Source organism: Lathamus discolor, chromosome 3, assembly GCF_037157495.1.
Source record: "Lathamus discolor isolate bLatDis1 chromosome 3, bLatDis1.hap1, whole genome shotgun sequence".
Classification (NCBI taxonomy): Eukaryota; Metazoa; Chordata; class Aves; order Psittaciformes; family Psittacidae; genus Lathamus; species Lathamus discolor.
Genome location: NC_088886.1, coordinates 3,348,824 through 3,368,499, shown reverse-complemented (window position 1 = coordinate 3,368,499; position 19,676 = coordinate 3,348,824). Strand labels below are relative to the sequence as shown.

At 41.2% G+C, this 19,676-nt stretch overlaps 1 protein-coding gene across 3 annotated transcripts in view; it reads left to right on the top strand.

The window, feature by feature from the left end:
• Positions 1-17,821, top strand: part of EFCAB7 (EF-hand calcium binding domain 7) — a 32,064-nt gene extending 14,243 nt beyond the window's left edge. For 2 of the 3 annotated variants that reach the window (XM_065673145.1, XM_065673144.1), the window contains exons 8-15: positions 3,101-3,242; positions 3,939-4,048; positions 5,078-5,235; positions 5,581-5,714; positions 8,494-8,642; positions 10,255-10,464; positions 15,857-15,964; positions 17,009-17,821. In XM_065673145.1, coding sequence (XP_065529217.1) covers positions 3,101-3,242; positions 3,939-4,048; positions 5,078-5,235; positions 5,581-5,714; positions 8,494-8,642; positions 10,255-10,464; positions 15,857-15,964; positions 17,009-17,083 — 1,086 coding nt within the window. In that variant the 3' untranslated portion in view covers positions 17,084-17,821. Of the gene's footprint in view, positions 1-3,100; positions 3,243-3,938; positions 4,049-5,077; positions 5,236-5,580; positions 5,715-8,493; positions 8,643-10,254; positions 10,465-15,856; positions 15,965-17,008 lie in introns of those variants that run through there. The other variant, XM_065673146.1, reaches the window with a different exon arrangement.
• Positions 17,822-19,676: the final 1,855 nt, after the last annotated feature.

Sequence of the window (19,676 nt, the reverse complement as noted above, 5' to 3'; positions counted from 1 at the left end):
CACAGGGAAGAACTTCTGCCTAAGAGCTCAGCTCAGTCTCCCCTCTGACAGGTTGAAGCCCCTTGTACTGTCACTACTGACAGAAGAGAACAGTGGTACAGGTTTCTGACAGAGCAAAATAGTGGAAGTCAAAACACTGTGAAAGTCTAGATTCAGAATCCCTTGAAAACATGAATGTGTTCATAGTAAATTCTCCATGTGTTTTAGTTAGTGGAGCTCAAAATGAATGTTCAAAACCGTATATGTAAATTTGGGGAGAAAAATTCAGTTACAGAAGTGCTGCAGATGTGCATAAACCACATGCTGACCTGTTGGACTTCAACTGAGTTGAGTCACAATTCATTAAAAGAAGGCTGGTGGAGATCTTAAATTTCTGCCAAGTTTTCTTTGTGTTGGTTTTAGTCAAGATTGAAAGATGTGAAAACCAAATCCCAAGCAGTGTACTGTGGTGTGAAATCTCTTGTCTGCATTGGATAGCCAGATTATCCCTGCTAAGGAGTCTCACTTTTGCATTCTGTGTGTTTAAGTCAGTGAAAGACCTGTACACACAGAGGGTAGCAGAAGGAATACCTGAGAAAAGTGTTTTTCCTGAAACAAGCACTTACATGACCCCACTCCTACCTGTGAAGTAGCCTTATGCAATTGAACTAGCAAGAATTTCTCTTTGTGTATGAACAGATTTGTATAAGACAAAGTGTTGAAATTCTTTGCTTTAGTCAGAGAAACAGTTCCTCTCACAAACATTGCCTTTTATTTGGAGTTATGCATGACTGTGTGGACAATTCCAATAATAACTAAATGTAATGGCAGTAGAATTCATTTGGGCAGTGATCAGCACTGGCAGCAGCAGATAGTGTTTTCATTCTGTCACTATTTCAGTATATAATTTCTTCATGATTAACATTTCTAATGCTACCATTTCCCACTATGATAGCTATTCTTTGGCAAATCTTGTTATGTGTTGAAGTGACATACTAAAATCAAAATAGAAAATCATCTTTTAGCTTCCCAAATTTACATCCCCCTTTGTAATTTGACATGGATAATTTACAGAGCGTAGCACCACCTTATGGTCTCTTCAAGAATAACAGTTTAGTATTTGATTCCCAGAGCATTGCCAAACTTTTCCTTACTGTTGTTTACATCTTAACCTACACATTGTTCCTTGAGGTATTTTCCCTGCTTGCTTGGATTCTTTGATGTCTCTGGTGTAGCAATGTCTATCTGAATGCAAACAGCAAAAGAGATAGTCTTCCATCTGAAAGGACAGCTAAAAATACAGGTGAGCAAACAGGGCAAAGCTACTCTCCATGGACTATCTTGAAGTGATGGTTTGAAAACCACTGCCATAGGGAAAAGGGGCAATAGAACATGGCCGTTAGTGATTTTTGGACATAAAAATTGTCACAGTATAATTTTGAATAGTTCTAGCACAGTTGGACTGCTGTTAAAACTTGTATTACGTACTTTTATGTCTCAAAAACCAGCCATAGTGCTTCTCGAGCAGACTTTTTGATCTTTCGGAAATGCTTAGTTTTTAAACAGTTTTGTAAGGTATTAAGTTTAGGGACTAAAGGAGCTGACAACCAGTTTCCTCAGCTGTGTCAGGCTTTAAGGAAAAATCTCAATGTACTGCATATTCAGAGGCAGAAAATGAAGTGAGAGGTAGCATTAGATTCTGCAGTCTGTCTATGCCAACACAGGGGGTGTTTGCTCAAAGTACATCTCTCTTTGTTCTGATTAATTTGAAAAAGTTCTTCAAGCAGAAAGGACTATAATGAAAATGAATTTAGTAATGTTTGAATGAGAAATGTTTAGTATAGATGAGTTGATCCTGTTGCCATAAAAATCAGAGGCAAAACTGGCACAGGACTGAAAGCTTTTAAATACAAGAGTTCCTGAGCAATACATATTCTTAAGAAATCTAGAGTTCTGAGTGGAGAAATCCAAATTCAGAGTCAGAGCTGCATGTATTCCAAATGTTACTCAGCATCCTGAGTGGGTGTATATGAGTAAAGTCCAGTTCTTGCCTGACACCTTTAGGTCACTGACTGTACAGTACCATCAAGTGAGTGTGGGTGTGTTGTAAGGACAAGTGGCTCTTTAAGAGGAGAAATGAAATGCAGCACTCTGGTAAGACTGACTGTAAGTGGAGTTAGTTGTTAGCCTTATAACTGGGAGTTACATGCAGAGCTTCTCCGGTTTTTACCCTCTCTCTTCTCAAGTCAGTGTTATCTTACCTGAAGCACTGAAGACTGAGCATAGGTACAGTCACCTGCACAAAGCTCTCTGCTAAAGTTACACTGAAAGATTCCTTCTTCTAGGCTCCACCCAGAAACATTATCTTCCATTGTTAGGGAAGTGACTAGAAATCATGGACTTAATCCAGAGCAGAGAAGGCAAACAAAGAATGTCTTCCATTCCTCAAAACGTATGATATGTCTATATAGACTTCAGTTTTGTTTTGCTAAGGAAATATCAGTCAAATGATATTTGAAATTAAAAATTGGGACCTGCTGTTAGAAAAAATCAGAATGAAGCATGTAGCCGTTACAGATTCTCAGCACACTCATGGGTTCTCTAAAAACCACATTATTCACAAACACCACTTTTCAGTTTGTCTTTAAAATAGCTTTGACAGCAATCAGGCAGAATCAGTTAATTTGACCAGTACCTGTGTTTGTGATATGTCTGAGCAAGTAACTCCTTGTTGTTCAGCTCATCAGTTTTGTTCTTTGCTTGATGGGCCTGATGGAACTAATGTAGCAAAATGCCAGTAAATCACAGAGTTCAGAGAATTTAATGAATTCAGTTTGATTCTTTGTGGCAATTCAAATTTCATTTCAACTATTTGAGCATTGAGGTAATCTGTATGTTTGTCAAGCATTTTCACAAGTGGAGCAATGTTGCTGCTTTGCAAAATGGACTGCAAAAAGGACTATTTGAGTAAACATATATTTTGTTTTAAGTAGAAGATCAGTGCTGTATTTTGGGGTGTATTTTATGTAGGATTTTTTAAACCATCAAATTAATATTTCAGAGAGAAAACTTTATCTTGATCAAAGATGAAGGCAACATCTGATGTTTGCTTGGTTTCCAGGAGTGGCACTGTGCACAGTCCAAAGGATGCTTCTACTTAGAAGAAGATGGTGAAATCATTAGTCACAAGTACAGGTTGCACGTACCTCAAAGGTCTACAATGTGTATCACCATCAAGCCTTTAAACATTCATCAGGAAGAGGGTAAGTGTTTGGGTAACCAAAGGAGTACTTACTTACAATTTGTAAAGCAAATACTACTTTTGTACATTATTGTCCTGTACATAGAAATTTCTTTGTGTTTTGTTGTGAAGAGGAAGGCATTATACTGGGATGTAAGGAAAAGATTCATGACAGCAGAGCAATTACCTTCTTGTGAGAAATCAAAAATATCTTCAGCTTTTTAACAGAGTTGTGTGGTGTGTAGCCACTTTTTGGTGTTCTTCACTCCTAACTGTAGTACTGAGCCTCTGCAATCACTGTTTTGCTGTGGTCTGATCAACTTCAAGACCCCTCAGTGGCTCATTGATTGATTTCCATCAGGAGCTGAGCAGCTACAAGAAATGAGAGAGATTCAAATGACATTGAATGTCGTGTATGACCAGGCCTCCATTCCAATCCAACCCAAGCCAAACAAATCAGACATTGATCAAAGGTTTTAATAATAGAACTATTAATAGTAATCATTATCTGTAAGACAGTTAGAAGATTTGGAACAATTTATCTGAGCAGCCTAAATAGGAAGGAAATCCAGATAGCATATAATGGCTTCTTCTTTTCTAGCTTATATTGGCAGAGATCAATAATATAAATACCTTGGAAATATCTACTTTGGAGTTCAAAGAAAAAGGATTCTGTGTCATTATTAAGCATTTGTGTTGGGAATGTTTTTCTTCTTAGGAATATCTTGTCACTGGTTGTCAGTGGATACAGCTTTGTATATTCTGAAGGAAAATGAAACCCAGGAAAATCTGCAGCTTGTGAGCTTTACTGAACAACAAAACCAAGAGGTTAGATAGTTCTGTTGTATTCCTATTTTACTTGTTATATCTTTAGTGTATGTGTTAATGGTGCATGGGTGAGTTCCCATGTGTTTTAAAGGAATTCAAACTCTACCTAATCAGACTAGAGAAGGAACACTTGTTCTGTGTATGTTCCTTATCAAAACTGACAGCACTTGGGCAAGGTAAGATGTAACACTGTCTTAGTTTTGTGCTTTGGATGGGCTGAATTGCAAGCCACATGTTCAGAAGTTTAGTGAAATTCTTCTGAGGTCCATATTACCATGTGGTGTATGGGCAAGAGTTGTTGAGTTGCTGGTTATCTGTATAGATACTCTGTGGAAAATCTATTTCCACTATATATAGCTGTGTAGATGCTCTGTGGAGACACTTGTATTCCTGCACCTTCAAACCTAAATTTCAAAGGTATTATTTGTTAAAATTCCCTATAATTTTCTTTCTCCTTGCATGATACATGATTCTGAACTTCACAGTGAACAGAATATTCTTATCCTGTGGCAGAAATAGAGAAGGAGAAATGGCAGCATTAACTTCCTTCCCCCTGCCAAGACACAGGGAATTTCTTGTTCTATCTTGTTCACAGCTTGTTCTTAAATGCTAAGTCATGTGTGATTTTTTACATAGGAAGTTTTTGTTGCTGGTTTGAACAAAGCTGAATAATCAGGGAGGAAATAAAAATCTCAGTGTTTTTTGTCAGCCTGCTTTTGTTTTAAGGTTTAACAATTAGAGAGTGTTACAAATCTGTAGTCTGTTAGTAGACATATCTAGTAATGCTTCTTCTCCCCTCATTTCTGGTCATGTATGTTTTTGTAGATTTTAGATAACTAAGAGATTCACCAGTTTTTGTGCGTTTGAAGTGATACTACACGGCATCTTGCTGCAGACATTTGAGCAAAGAACCTAGCATTGGCAGTGCTTTCAAGTCATTAATCATGTTAATATGAATATTACTAGTGATAAAGAAAGGTATCATGTGAGAAGTAACTTACAAACTTGTCTGTCTTCCTTTAAGAGTAGGTGTCTGGCTGGAAAGGGGAGCTTGGATCAGGTGTTTATTGGCTGCTCCCATTCACCACTGGCTGTAGGCTGAAGAAGGTAAAAACACAAATTACTGAAGAAGCAGAACTGGTGTATAGAGATGAAGACGGAGAACTGGCTCTGACCCCAGAGTTCCGGTGAGTTGTATTCCCAAGTAGGCATGGTATCCATTGTGTGTGCTCCAAATAACGTTTAGCTTTTTAAAGCTGTATGTTACTAAAGTAGAATCCTAGAATGGTTTGGAAGGGACTTTAAAGCTCAATCAGTTCCAACCCCCTGCCATAGCCAGGGACACCTTCCACTAGACTGGGTTGCTCCAAGACCCATCCAGCCTCACCTTAAATACTGCCAGGGATGGGACAGCCACAAAATACTGTTTGTGCAGAATATTCTCAAATAGATTGCCTAGGTATCAACAATATTAAGAAACAGTAAATGGAATAGAAGTACTCAGAAATAGTTCTGCCTTTTTAATCTTTTAGAGCTGCTTTACTGGATATATTTGAAACAATTGATTTGGATGGAAATGGGCTTCTGTGTTTGGAGGAATACAATTTCTTTGAGCTGAGAACTAGTGGTGAGAAGTGTGATGAGGAAGCATGGGCTGTATGTAAGGGTAAGTTTGTTGCTGTGCTTGATACAAATAATTAGGGCTATAATCTACTTACAAGGTATAATCTACTTACATGCCTTTGTTAATAGCATGCTACTATGTATCTAGTGTGGAACTACTGAGTATTTTGTAGCCTATACCAAGAACGCATGTAGATACTGTTCTCTTCCCCCTCTGCTTTTCTTTTTTCCCTTCCCCAGTCTCCTGCCCTTTGTTTTGCTTCATTCTGGTTTCTGTGCCACTGACTTTCTACTGAGAAAACTCTTCCCGTTGCTAATTGCAAAGTTTTGTAGGTAAAAGATTCTGTTGCTAAAAGATTTTGTAATTGTGAAAAACTGCAGGTTTTCTTATCATAAAATCCTAGAATGGTCTGGGTTGGAAGAGACCTTAAAGCTCATCCAGTTGCATACACCTGCCACGGGCAGGGATACTTTCCACTAGAACAGATTGTTCCAAGCTCCATCCAGCCTGGCCTTGAACAATGCCAAGAATGGGGCATGGATCCTGGATCATATGGTAAATTAAACTGTAGCAGATAATTGTTTCATCGATCTCCATTCTTCAGATTAAGCTGATGCTGCTTTCAGATCTAAGAAAGCATTGAGGGGATATTCATTTAATGTGTATATGATGCTTTAAAAATGGCATCTAGAGCTTATGATGATTGTTCAGAAAATCAGACATCAGAAAATACCTATTGCAACTATATATTTTCTTCACATGTAAGCAGGTTTTCATTAAAAATCTGTCTTTTGAAGGTTCAGACATGGTGTGTCAGTTTGTCCATACTGAGATACTGAGACTTCCATGAGTGAGGTGAGGAAGCTGATAGGGAGTTAAGACTCTTTCAGCATTGTTTTCTATCTGCCAGTACAGCTCCTCTGTGTTACTGGATTGCCAGCTTGCAGGAGCAGTGTGGGGCTGCAAATGTGAGTTTTGAAGAAAAAAAGGAGTTCTGTGGCATTGCTTTAAGCTTGCAAAGGCCTTGAGAATGCAGGTATTTATTTACCTTGTAACAAAACCACCAGTGAATGTAGGCTGCTCTAATAATGCAGTGCATGAAAGCAGTGGGTTCAAAGCACAGGCAGTTCAACTGCAGTGAATGAACAGCTGGAAATTTAGAAGCCATTGTATGGAAATTAAAGTTTCTATAAGAAATGCAGCTCTTCCGCAACTCATACCTGACATGTCAGTGTGGCATATCATTGTGTGTCAGCTCAGTTCGTGTTTGATGGAATTCTTTTGTAAGCTATGATATGTTGCAAAATGCTTCAGATTTGGCATGTCCTGTGTCCTGGGTTCAGCAGTAGCAGTCATTTTTTTCTCCTTCTTAGTAGCTAGTGCAGTGCTGTGTTTTGATCTTTTGGCCTGGGAACAGTGCTGATAAGGCCGATGTTTTTAGTTGCTGCTTGAATGTTTGGTCTGGCCAAAGACTTTCTGAGCCTCATGCTCTGCCAGGGAGGAGGGGAGGCCAGGAGGAAGCAGAGACAGGACACCTGACCCAAACTGACCAAAGAGGTATTCCATACCACAGCACATCATGCCCAGGATGTAACTGGGAGTTACCCGGAAGGGCTAGTTCACGGCAGGGTTAGACGAGGTATGGGTCGGTGCTCGGCTGGGGGGAGTGGGGCGAGTTAGTGGTCGGCTGGTGTTGAGGTGTTACTTCCTTTATCATTATTATTATTGGTGGTAGCAGTAGTGATTTCTGTTATCCCTTAGTTACTGAACTGTTCTTATCTCAACCCGTGGGAGTTGCATTCTTTTCGATTCTCCTCTCCGTCCCTCCAGGAGCAGGGGGAGGGCAAGAAAGGGGGGAAGTGAGTGGACGAGGTTTGTGGTTGGGTTTAAACCACGACATCCTGCTAACTATTTCTCCCCAAAGATATTGGATGGAAAACTCATACAAACATACTTGCTATAACTGAGTTTCTCCTCTTTTTCATCCCTGTACACGCTTTTCCATGCTTGATGACTTTGTCAGTGTTATATCTCTGTGCACTGGTCTCAACATGAGTAGGAGGGGTGTGTGTGAAACGTATAGGAGAGGAAAAAGAATATGGTGAATCTTTTACCAGGTCATTAATCAGTGGAAGGGTTCAGATGACTATCATAAATCTTGACACCAAAGTTCAAGCCATTTATTATAGCATCTGTGCCCTGAGACAGATTTATGAAATTGGTAATCCCTTTTTAATAATATATAGTAAAGATTTAGCATTGTTATGAAGATGGGAAAACCATTTTTAAAAGTCTCTGACACAAGGACATTTCAATTATGTGTTTGCTGACATTAGAGTGCTCGATCTATGATATCCTCTTTAGAGAAGGGTGTTAGGATTACTGGCATTTTATTGCTTTTTGGGAACTAAGTAAATCATTTCTGTATCAAGGACCTCAAGCACTAAGGGTGCTGGCTCCAGCAGACTTTCATTTCCTATTCCTAATATATCGCATTCTCCAAATCTCAACCATAACAAATACTGCTAGCAAAAAGAAAACCAAAACCCAGTATCAACTCTTTCTGTTTTGAAATCTCTCCCTCTTTTGGGTTATACAGCGGGCAGCTGTTTCTAGTCGTTATCTAAAATCCACAGGGAAGATCTGGAAAGACCTGGTCAAGGATACTGTTTCCCAAATAATATTGGAGAGTCTGGGGCTGTAGGATGGCTCCATCTTTTAAACCTCGTTAACATAAGTGCAGGTTTGGTTTTGGAAGGATAAGGGGTGTTTGTAGAGAGAACAGATATTTAAGTGCTACCTTATGTTTCTTTTTAAACAGAGAATTTTGATATGAGGAAGAATGAACTAACAAGACAAGGATTTATGGATTTGAATCTCATGGAAGCCAATGACCGTGAAGGGGATCCTAGTGACCTTTGGGTCACTTTATTGTCTCTGGGCTACAATAAAGCATTAGAAATGACAGAGGTATGACAGCCATATAGCAGAAATAACTGCTTCACTTTTAACTTGGTGCACATGCTTAACTGCAGGAGTGTTTCTGTCTGTCATAAACTGATTTCAGTAGGTCAGTGATACAGTCCAAACACTGTTAATACAGGGTTTACACTATGACTTTCAGTCATTATGGTATCCTATTCCTTAAGACATTCTTAAAAGAAGAATTTTGCCTTTTGCTTTAGAGAAAGCTGGTATTTTGTGGGGTTATAGAGGCAGGAATCCTGGGTTGTACCTCTTGAAAGAATTCAGGCACCTTGCAGGTGGGAAGTCATAAGGAGACAGTGACAGTGAACTGTGACCTGTCAACAAACCTTCAAAGTGCAGGACTTGCTCTGCTTATAAAAGTCACTTTCCTGGCCCAAGGCACAATAGAATTGTGCTGGTATTAATAGCTCTCACTTAGGAAAGAGGATTTCTTTAATAAAGAGAAACTAAATATGGAAAATAAAACATTAAATATGCAGACAATTTAACATTTTAAAGATCATTCCCAAGAAAATATGATTTTTAAAAATCACTGTCTGATTATATTATTTCTTTAACTTTTGTTAAACTAAAACAGGTCTGCGTAGCCACTGTATCAAATAGATGTGTGTGAAGCAAATACACACAGACTCAAAAATACTCAGTATGGTTGCGAGGCATCAGTTGTCTCAGTGAAAATCCTGAGATCACTGTGACTGATCTCTTAATGCTGAGCACTTTCCCCCTTTCCTGCGAGTATGGTTGGCCAGAGCAGCTACGTAAGTGTGTTTCTGCATTTCGGACGCAAGAGGGAGCTCTCTTCTAAGAAAGAAGATTCTGGGGAGGTTTTCGTCGAGTTAGGAATTTCAAAAAGGTATTTTTGTGCCTAACACTTGCTGTGGTTCCTTGCTTGTAGCCTTTGCCACAAAGGACAATGTAGCTGTCTGAATGCTTTAGTCATCCATCTAATAAATGTACCTCTACTTAACTTGTGCTGTAACTTAACCCTTGAATGCTTTGATTTCAGATGACTTAAGAAATTGGTATTTCAGGAGCAGCATTGAGCCTCTAACAAATTAAGGACAGAACCTGAGAAATCCTTATGGATTCCAACAGCCATCTGAAAAAACTTGAGCTGCTAGTAGTGAGAGTATGCGAACTCCTGTTTGTTACATGTACTAATCTTAGCCAGGAGAGTGTAATGGCAGAGTGCTTAATGCAGCACTGTAGATATTTTAACTCTGTATGAAGTGGCACAAGTAGCAAGAGTGTAACAGGTAAAGGAGACAGGTTTATTTCAGACCCTGAAATACATTCATACTTCATCTTAATTCCTGTACATTTTGCTATCTAAGGAAGGGTTTGCTATGTTGGAGTCAAATGCACCAAACTGCATATAGAGTGTATGAAAAACATTCATTTGTCCTGAGCTTTCATTTGGTTTAGAAGATGGTCACAGCTCTCAGGTTTTGAATATTTAATATTCAGTAACATATTTGTATTTGGGTATTCCTACTTCAGAGCACCAAATAAAATATTTAGGAGCTGTAGATGAAAATCTGAGGGGAAAATGTGCAGATTAAGGTGATGATAAACCTCCTTTTCTCCATTGCAGGCATGCCCCTTTGTCATTGACATCTATGCAGAAAAGTGCAAACCCAGAATTAAAGCCATGTATCTAGAGGCAGGGAGCTCACAACTCAACAGGGCTGTTTGCAAGTCTGTTGTTAGTAAAGGAGAGGCCAAACTGTTGGATGGCTGTGAAAATGTCATCGTCTATACCTACAGCACAGGTGGGAGAATCACGTCTGTTATTGAGAATAAGGTATGGCATGGGACTTCTGTAAGGTACTTTGTGTTAATGTTTGTTGTTATTTTCTTCTTCCCTCCTTGCTTCAGTTTTGAGAATTACATTTTCTAATATTTCTTTTCTAAAGCTTCTGTATCTAGTTAATAAAACTGGAAAAAAGAAGATGCAAAGCTGATTTTGACATATGACTCGGGCTCTAAAAGAGTCTGGAACAGTGCTCTTGAAGGGACAGCTTGCTGTAAAGAGGCAAACACTTTTAAGTATCATACAGAATATGAATATTTATGTTCACATTCCAATTTTTCAATATGTTAATAATTATTGGAGACATAATATGTTCATAATACCAGAAAACCAATACTGAGAACAGGAAGCACAATTATAGAAAGACCAAAGACTACAGCTTTACCCTATTTAATAGTTACAGTGTGTATAAGACAGGAAAAGAGCACTGATCTGCACTGATTGTGGTTTAGAAGCATATTATGGGTGACTTGTTAACTGGCCAGTCTTAGCAGTCTGCTTTATTACTTACCCAAGCTAAGAACTGTAAGTCCAAGCAGAAGTGTTCGGTGAGAAGCAGAGATATAAAACCTTGCTGCATAGAGCATAATGAATGTACTATTCATTCTCAGTTTCATTTATATCAGGAACTGTGAGTAAATAAATACAGAGCAGTAAGATATTGAACTTAAGATGCTTTAGGTCCTAAAAGATCACAGCAAGAAATATATTTTTAAATGGAAAAACATGCAAAAGAGGGTGGGTTTGTGGACTAATATTAGTCCACTGAATGCTGAATCCTTGGAACTACTGTTTTAGATCTGCACTTTGCCCTTTAGGGTGGCTATCCTCAAACATATAAATAACTACAGTACATGTCAGAGAAGGAGATGAGGTCTGTACTGAGGCAGCTGGATGCTGTCTAATAAAAATCACTGACCACTGCCATGTATACCATTTGGATTTCATTTGTAGATGACACCATGTGGAGCTGGAGGGTGGAAGGCTCTGCAGAGGGATCTGGACAGGCTGGATTGATGGGCTGAGGCCAGTTATATGAGGTTCAACAAGGCTCAGTGCTGGGTCTTGCACTTGGGTCACCATAACCTCATGCAATGCTACAGGCTTGGGGGAAGAGTGGCTGGGAAGCTGCTCAGCAGAAAAGGATCTAGGGATGTTGGTCAACAGTGGCTGAACATGGGCAGCTTGTGCCCAGGCAGCCAAGGAGGCCAAAGGCATCCTGGCCTGCCTCAGCACCAGTGTGGCAGCAGGACCAGGGCCATGATTGTCCCCCTCTACTTGGCAGTGGTGAGGCCGCACCTTGCATCCTGTGTTCAGTTCTGGGCCCCTCGCTATGAGAGAGACATTGAGGTGCTGGAGTGGGACCAGAGCTGGTGAAAGGCCTGGAGCACAAGTGTGATGAGGAGCAGCTTGATGGACCTGGGGGGTTCAGTCTGGAGAAGAGAACGCTCAGGGGGGACCTGATCACTCCTTGCAACTGCCTGACAGGAGGATGGAGCCAGGAGGGGGCTGGTCTTTGCTGTGAAGGGACAAGTGACAAGATGAGAGGAAATGGCCTCAAGCTGCACCAGGGGAGGTTTAGACTGGAGATTAGGGAAAAATTGTTCCTCAAAAGTGTTGTCAAGCACTGAAACAGGATGGCCGGGGAGTCACCATCCCTGGAAGTGTTGAAAAGATGTGTAGATGTGGCACTCAGGGACATGGTTTAGTGGTGGCCTTCGTAGTGCTGAGTTAATAGTTGGACTTGGTGATCTTAAAGGTCTTTTCCAATGTAAATGATCCCATGATTGTATTCTGTGAAAGAAAAGAAATTTTGTGCATCTGTCTTCTAAGCTTCCCACAGTGCAGGCAGCCTGATTGTATCTTCAGTTATTGTGCTGAGGATTTCAATGGAAATAATTGTTTCTTTGTTATTTCTGTAATTAAATTAAGGAAATATTCCAGTTCCTCAGGGACTCTGTTTCAGTCTTGCATATGTATTGAATCAGTGGGCAGAGAAAGGTGTCTGTCTTCTTGAGAGTGTAGGGCTACACCCTACACTCTGTAGCCAGGGTGTGAGCTGGGGAGATGAAAAGACCTTGTGCACAGAGCTTCACATTTCTTGGGGAGTGAGCAGTACCCAATCTATTGTCTACCCATTTCTGTGCCAAAAGAAATAGTCCTGTCATTCAAAACACAAACTTACTACAATAGACCCTCTGTGCTAGGTGAATCTTTTGTGGCTCTGACGGCACCACCCAGTTCTTAGAAAGTAGATGCAGGGGCTGTGAGAATGAAGACCTTGGGCCCACTGTAGGAGAGGATCTGGTTCGAGACCATCTTAAAAATCTGAACGCACACAAGTCCGTGGGACCTGATGGAATCCATCCGCGGGTCCTGAAGGAGCTGGCGAATGAAGTTGCTAAGCCACTGGCCATCATATTTGAAAAATCATGGCAGTCAGGTGAAGTTCCCGACGACTGGAAAAAGGGAAATATAACCCCCATTTTCAAGAAGGGGAAAATGGAAGACCCGGGGAATTACAGACCAGTCAGTCTCACCTCTGTGCCGGGTAAAATCTTGGAGCACATTCTCCTGGACAGCATGCTAAGGCACATGAAAAACAACAAGGTGCTTGGCGACAGCCAGCATGGCTTCACTAAGGGGAAATCCTGCCTGACCAATCTGGTGGCCTTCTATGATGGGGCTACAGAACTGATGGATAAGGGTAAAGCAGTTGACGTCATCTACCTGGACTTGAGCAAAGCGTTTGACACTGTCCCACACGACATCCTTCTCTCTAAGTTGGAGAGACATGAATTTGATGGATGGACCACTCGGTGGATAAAGAACTGGCTGGACGGCCGCACACAAAGAGTTGTGGTCAATGGCTCGATGTCCGGCTGGAGACCGGTTACGAGTGGTGTCCCTCAGGGATCGGTGTTGGGACTGGTCTTGTTTAACATCTTCATCGCTGACATGGACAGTGGGATTGAGTGCGCCCTCAGCAAGTTTGCCGATGACACCAAGCTGTGTGGTCCGGTTGATACGCTGGAGGGAAGGGATGCCATCCAGAGGGACCTTGACACGCTTGTGAGGTGGGCTGATGCCAACCTTATGAAGTTCAACCACGACAAGTGCAAGGTCCTACACCTGGGTCGGAGCAATCCCAGGCACAGCTACAGATTGGGCAAAGAAGAGATTCAGAGCGGCCCTGCAGAGAAGGACTTGGGGGTGCTGGTCGATGAGAAAATGAACATGAGCCGGCTGCAGTGTGCGCTCGCAGCCCAGAAAGCCAACCGTATCCTGGGCTGCATCAAAAGGAGCGTGACCAGCAGGTCGAAGGAGGTGATCCTGTCCCTCTACTCTGCTCTTGTGAGACCTCACCTGGAGCATTGTGTGCAGTTCTGGTGTCCTCAACATAAAAAGGACATGGAACTGCTGGAACAAGTCCAGAGGAGGCCACGAGGATGATCAGGGGATTGGAGCACCTCCCGTATGAAGACAGGCTGAGGAAGTTGGGGCTGTTCAGCCTGGAGAAGAGAAGCTGCGTGGGGACCTAATAGCAGCCTTCCAGTACCTGAAGGGGGCCTATAGGGATGCTGGGGAGGGACTCTTCATCAGGGACTGTAGTGACAGGACAAGGGGTAACGGGTTAAAACTTAAACAGGGGAAGTTTAGATTGGATATAAGGAGGAAATTCTTTTCTGTTAGGGTGGTGAGGCACTGGAATGGGTTGCCCAGGGAGGTTGTGAGTGCTCCATCCCTGGCAGTGTTCAGGGCCAGGTTGGATGAAGCCTTGGGTGGGATGGTTTAGTGTGAGGTGTCCCTGCCCATAGCAGGGGGGTTGGAACTGGATGATCTAGAGGTCCTTTCCAACCCTAACTATTCTATGATTCTATGACCTTCTTCCTGTTACAGGAGGTGTCCTAGGGCATCGCTAATTCTTTTGTTCGCCATGTAGAAAGAAGGACTTCACTGAAGTGATGCCAGAGCAGATGGCTAGAAGTCAGAAAGCAGCTTAGATTGTGTTTACGTATCTGCAACAATACCATGTTTCAAAAAATGAGTATTACACTCTGCTGGCCAGAAACCCTTTGTACTGTGAGCATCAGAGAACTTTTTTAGTCAGTCCTTAGCAGTCTAATAGTAGCTTCTTTGCTGTGTAAGGCTGATTGTGTGGTGTAACTGTGTTTCTCTTCCACTTCTCAGTGCAGAGAATGTTGGGTAACATTGCCTAAGAATCAAATGTTTCCCAGTGTCTCTGTCAAACTGAAATTTATCTAGAGACAGCTGAATAGCAGGGAATATATCATGTCCTTGGGTCTTACGTCTGAGTATTGCATGGGATAAACTGGTGGCTGATGAGTTTTCCATTACCCAGCCTTCCAGTTTTATGTCTTGGATCCTTCTTGGAAGTATTTGCACAGCAAGAACAGCTGTTCTTTAAGTGATTATAATTATATTGGGATGGGTCACCTCCTGATGAGTGTCTCTTGCAAGCACCTTTGATTTGTGGCAGTGAAGAAATAGTCAATCCTGGTCACTTATTATGAAAGGAAACCAAATACAAAGTTTGCTAAGGAAACATATGAAAGGAAATGAAATATGAAGGATGCTTCTGCTGCTTACACTGGGCATTTAACTTCACTTGTGAGGAGCCTGGTCTCCATTGAGTCCTACATAGCTGGTGAGGATTTAAGAACATGTAGTATAAGCTCTGGGTAAAGTGGCCTTTTGCTGGAGGGATAGGATTTTGGAAAATCAAAATGGCTGCACAATGACAGGTGAAGCTTCTTCTAGGTCTGTATCCTTCCTCCATAAATGCCCTGTAGGCAATGTTGCAAGTACAAACTTTGGGCAAGCATCCAGTGATGCTTCTCCAGGCGCTGTCCTAGCCTCTAGTTAGTTGCAGTTTACAGACTGCTTGAGCCGGAAACTTAAAATCCCTGTCCTTTGAAATCTTAAAATATCTTTTAAGATTTTAAAATCCCTGTCCTTTAAATTCTTAAAATCCCTGTCCTTAAAATCCCTTAATGTATTTTTTCCAATATGACTTTCTCCAGTTGCCTTTTGAAATTATGTAAACCGTTAGTATCAGTAATGTTCTGTGGCAGAGAGTTTTCTTACTCAATAGTGTTCTCAAGTTGTATATTCACAAGTGCTTACATTGTATCAATGAGTCTTAAATGGCTTTGGCAATGAATCTGGGCTCTGGTAATGCCAAAGTAAGTTTTGAAATTGTTATTCTTCGAAGAGAGTAGTTGTCAGCATTCTTAAAGCATTTTTCTGTCCTGTGAAGTAACAAAGCTGGAGCGAGTCAGAGGAATGTGTAGTTGTTACAAAAAGAATACCCACTTAACCATTGAGACTAATGGGTTCCCTCATGTTTTTTCACTTGCAGTCTGAAAACAAAGTGATTATTCATGTCAACAATGAGCAGAGCAAGAACTGCCTAAGTAATAGGGGACTTACTGTTTTTGCTGTAGAAGTGGCACCAAAATCCATGATGGTAAGATTTGTATTGTTCAGCCAACTTGAAAGCAAAGCAAAAGACAAAATCACATGACATCTTTACGGTTTCCTTCTGCAGGTCGTTTACCATGATAGTGAGAATGTGGGTAGTGGCATCTTCATCACCAGCACAGATCAGATATTTCAAAGCTGAACTATACTTGATGCATCTGTGCAGATTGCTGTACAAGTCCATAGCTATTTGGTTTTTCATATGTATGCCTGTTTCAGTTGTCCATTCAATCCATGTACCCGTTACTAATGTTTTTAATATTCTTTCATTTTTAATACTTTTTTTAAGGCTGTATTTTCTTTACTTAGTGGATTTTAACCAGGTGTTTTGATGTCTATGAGATATAGACCAAGCATGCTCTATTCAGAAGTAAAAATGTATGTGTTGCAGCCCTTATGCACAATGTGATTTGCAGGCTTGACTTACAGACCATGTGTACCCATGCAGCAATTTGATCTGCTGATCCCTGTTCCAGAGCTAGGCAGGCTTTAGTGAAAACCTACATGAGGGTTGTAAGGGATAGAATGAGATTGAAAATGCATTAAATGGTATTTTTCTTCATGAATGAATGATGAAAATCCAGTTTTTATTATTCTAAAAGTATGGTCCCTTTCTTTAAAAGCAGAGGCATCCAAACTATTTCATATCGCTGCTTCCCAGTGTAGATGCATTCAAAGCTGCTCTGAACAGGTAAAGTCCCATGACAGAGGCAGGGTTGGGGCCTATTCTAATATTGCTGCTGGCACTTCAGATATCCATAGCCTGACCCTATAAAGTGTTTTAGTTATTTAAGTTTCAGTTTCATTCAGTATAAGCTGTAGGCTTAGTGCCCCTTATGGATGTTTTGCTGTCATACAGTTAAATCCAATATTAAGTTTTGAATACCAACTGTGACAGAAATCAATGTTCCTCATTTAAATCTTTGTGGTGTAAGTACTGAAACAGTTCATTTTGCTTGCTAGCACTTCAGTTAACATGCAGTTCTCCAATAAACTACTATTTCACCTCTGTTTTCTCTCTTATATACAGGTTTCTCAGCATATGATGCCACTGAACGAGCAGGAAGAATGGCTTTATAATTGTGTGCATTCCCTTGTACGTTAAACATTCCAGTTGGAGCTGCTTCTTGGTAGCATTCAGACAAAGCCAGCAGATTGTTTTGGCAGCTTTTAGACAATTTATAGTCTTGTCCTTCTCAAAAAGCTGACATTTATACTTTGTTGAGTTTGATTTGTTAAAGCCAATGAATCATCTAAATACTTATTTCTGCTGTCACATTTCTGCTAATGGCTTTAAGAAACATGTATAGTGATAGTTTAAAAACTGTAAGTATGTAAAATAGATGGAGTAACTGTAAGTATGTAAAATCTTTTGACAGAATAGTGTTCATGAGATACAGTCTAACAAAATAAATTGGCATTAAAATATTAAGACACAGTAAAAATTACTGCTGTTCTGTAATAGAGCTGACAATTCTAATGTAATTGTGTTTTATAAAGGCTAAATTCTCTAAACATGCCTTTGTTTTCTATAACATAATATAATAGTGTAGTTCCATCACATGGTGGAACTGAAGAAAAGCTTTGTTTAATGGGTCTGATAGATTCCTAATTAAATACTCCTGTTGTTTTGATGCAAGAGGTATGAAGAGGTGGGGTTCATCATGTTGTATGGCCATCTGATAAAGGATTTAGGTTTGTATTTAATTTTCTTTTGTTATTTGATAATAATACTAATCTTACACTTGTTCTGAGTAATCACTGCCTGATTTTATACTCTTTTATATAAAATAAAGTCTGCCTTTTCGTATGTGATAAGGAAATAACATTTGAGGAAAATGAAGTTTTGTCTTGGGCTCTTGACTTTTAACAGCAGTTTATTATTTGCAGAGTAGCTGAAATAAGGACACTGAAGTCCCCTCAAGTTTAGGCTGCAATAGCAATGAAAACCAGCTCTGAGGTACTAAAAATACTCAGTTTTTATGTTTTTCTGATTCCTCTAAATGTCTGTTAATGTGGAAAAAGGTAACAACCCTGGCCAATGGATGCTTAAAAAGTGTTTGAGTTTAAAATAGACACTAAATGTATGTGATCTCATCTGCAAGGGCAGCAAGTAGTCTGGTGAAGCTATATTTATCTGCCAGCAACTCCTGCACTCTGCTCTTCCTCCTCTGTAATTGTACACTGGGTGAGTAAATGTCAGTTACTAAATGAGAGCTGGGCTAGAGGCTGGCTGTGATTTACACGCTCTGCAATTGGTGCTCGGGCAGTTTTGCTGTGATCTTTAGTGTTCAGGGCTTATTTTTCTTAGCAAATACAGCAGATAGTATTTTCATTTTCAGAATTGCTTTAAAGAATCCCAGCCTGGTTTGTGTTGGAAGGGACTTTAAAGCAGCTCCAACCCCTGCCACTGGCAGGGACACCTTGCACTAAAGCAGCTTGCTTCAAGCCCCATCCAGCCTGGCCTTGAGCACTGCCAGGGATGGGGCAGCCACAGCTTCTCTGAGCACCCTGTGCCAGCGTCTCAGCACCCTCACAGGGAAGAGCTTCTGCCTAAGAGCTCATCTCAGTCTCCCCTCTATCAATTTAAAGCCATTCCCCTCTGTCCTATCACTACATGCTCTTATAAAACACTAGCGGAAGTGGTACTGAGAGACCCCACAGATATTTGATGATTTCGAGCAAATGTCTGAGCTCTGGAAATGCTGCTCCAGGCAAGGTGTGTGAAGTTCCTTGCTGCCTGTCGAAGGAGGAGCTGGGAAATGATGAAACACTTTGTGTACAGTAGACAGTACAAAGTGAGCACTCTGATATCTGCATTTCTTTTGTCTGTAAAATCAGCCCTATTAGATGTGTCAGGAATTCATGTACTGCTCCTTGTGCCTTTTAGGAAAGGAATGGTTAAACCTGAAAGAAGCGCTTAGCTAAGAAGTCATTGCACATGAGAAGACTTGGGTTTGCTGCAGGTAGGGTCTAGTTTAACATCACACTGTGATATACTATGAAACCTTTTTTCTTTTCTGATCCTGTTGCTGCTGGGAAGAGTTTCATTATTTTAACCTTTTAGGTGGGAACAGAGTTTTCCATGGTTCTACTTTTCATGCCCCTGGAGGAGATGAGAATAGAGATTTTGATTGTTATCTACAGAGTCTTTTCCAGTTTGCTCCAAGTCCAGGCATTGTAATGGAAAAACATTCTAGCTTCTCTTTTTGGGGCTAGACACACGTGCTAGCCTCTTTAAAGGGAGACGTTTGGGAGAAAGGGTGTCTGTTAGCAGCTGTAATTTGAATTTCTGAAATCATAGAATCCCAGAGTGGTTTGGGTTGGAAGGGACCTTAAAGCTTATCTAGCTCCAATCCCTGCCACGGGCAGGGACCCCTTCCACTAGAGCAGTGTGCTCCAAGCCCCATCCAACCTGGCCTTGGACACTGCCAGGGAGGGGGCATGTTTTCTTTGGACAACCGGAGCTATAATGCAGCTTCTTTGCGCTATTGCCCACACTGAGGACCCTCCGGGGGCCCTGGCCGGGTCTCCCGGTTGTTCCGGTTGCTCAGCGGAGCCCCGAGGTGCCCGGGCGCCGTGCGGTGACGAGCTGAGGGTCGGGCCCGGCCTCCTCACACCGGTCCGGGGCTGCGAGGGCACAGCGGGAGGAATCCCCCGGGGCTGGCGGCGCCTTTAAGGGGCGGGAGCGCTGGCGG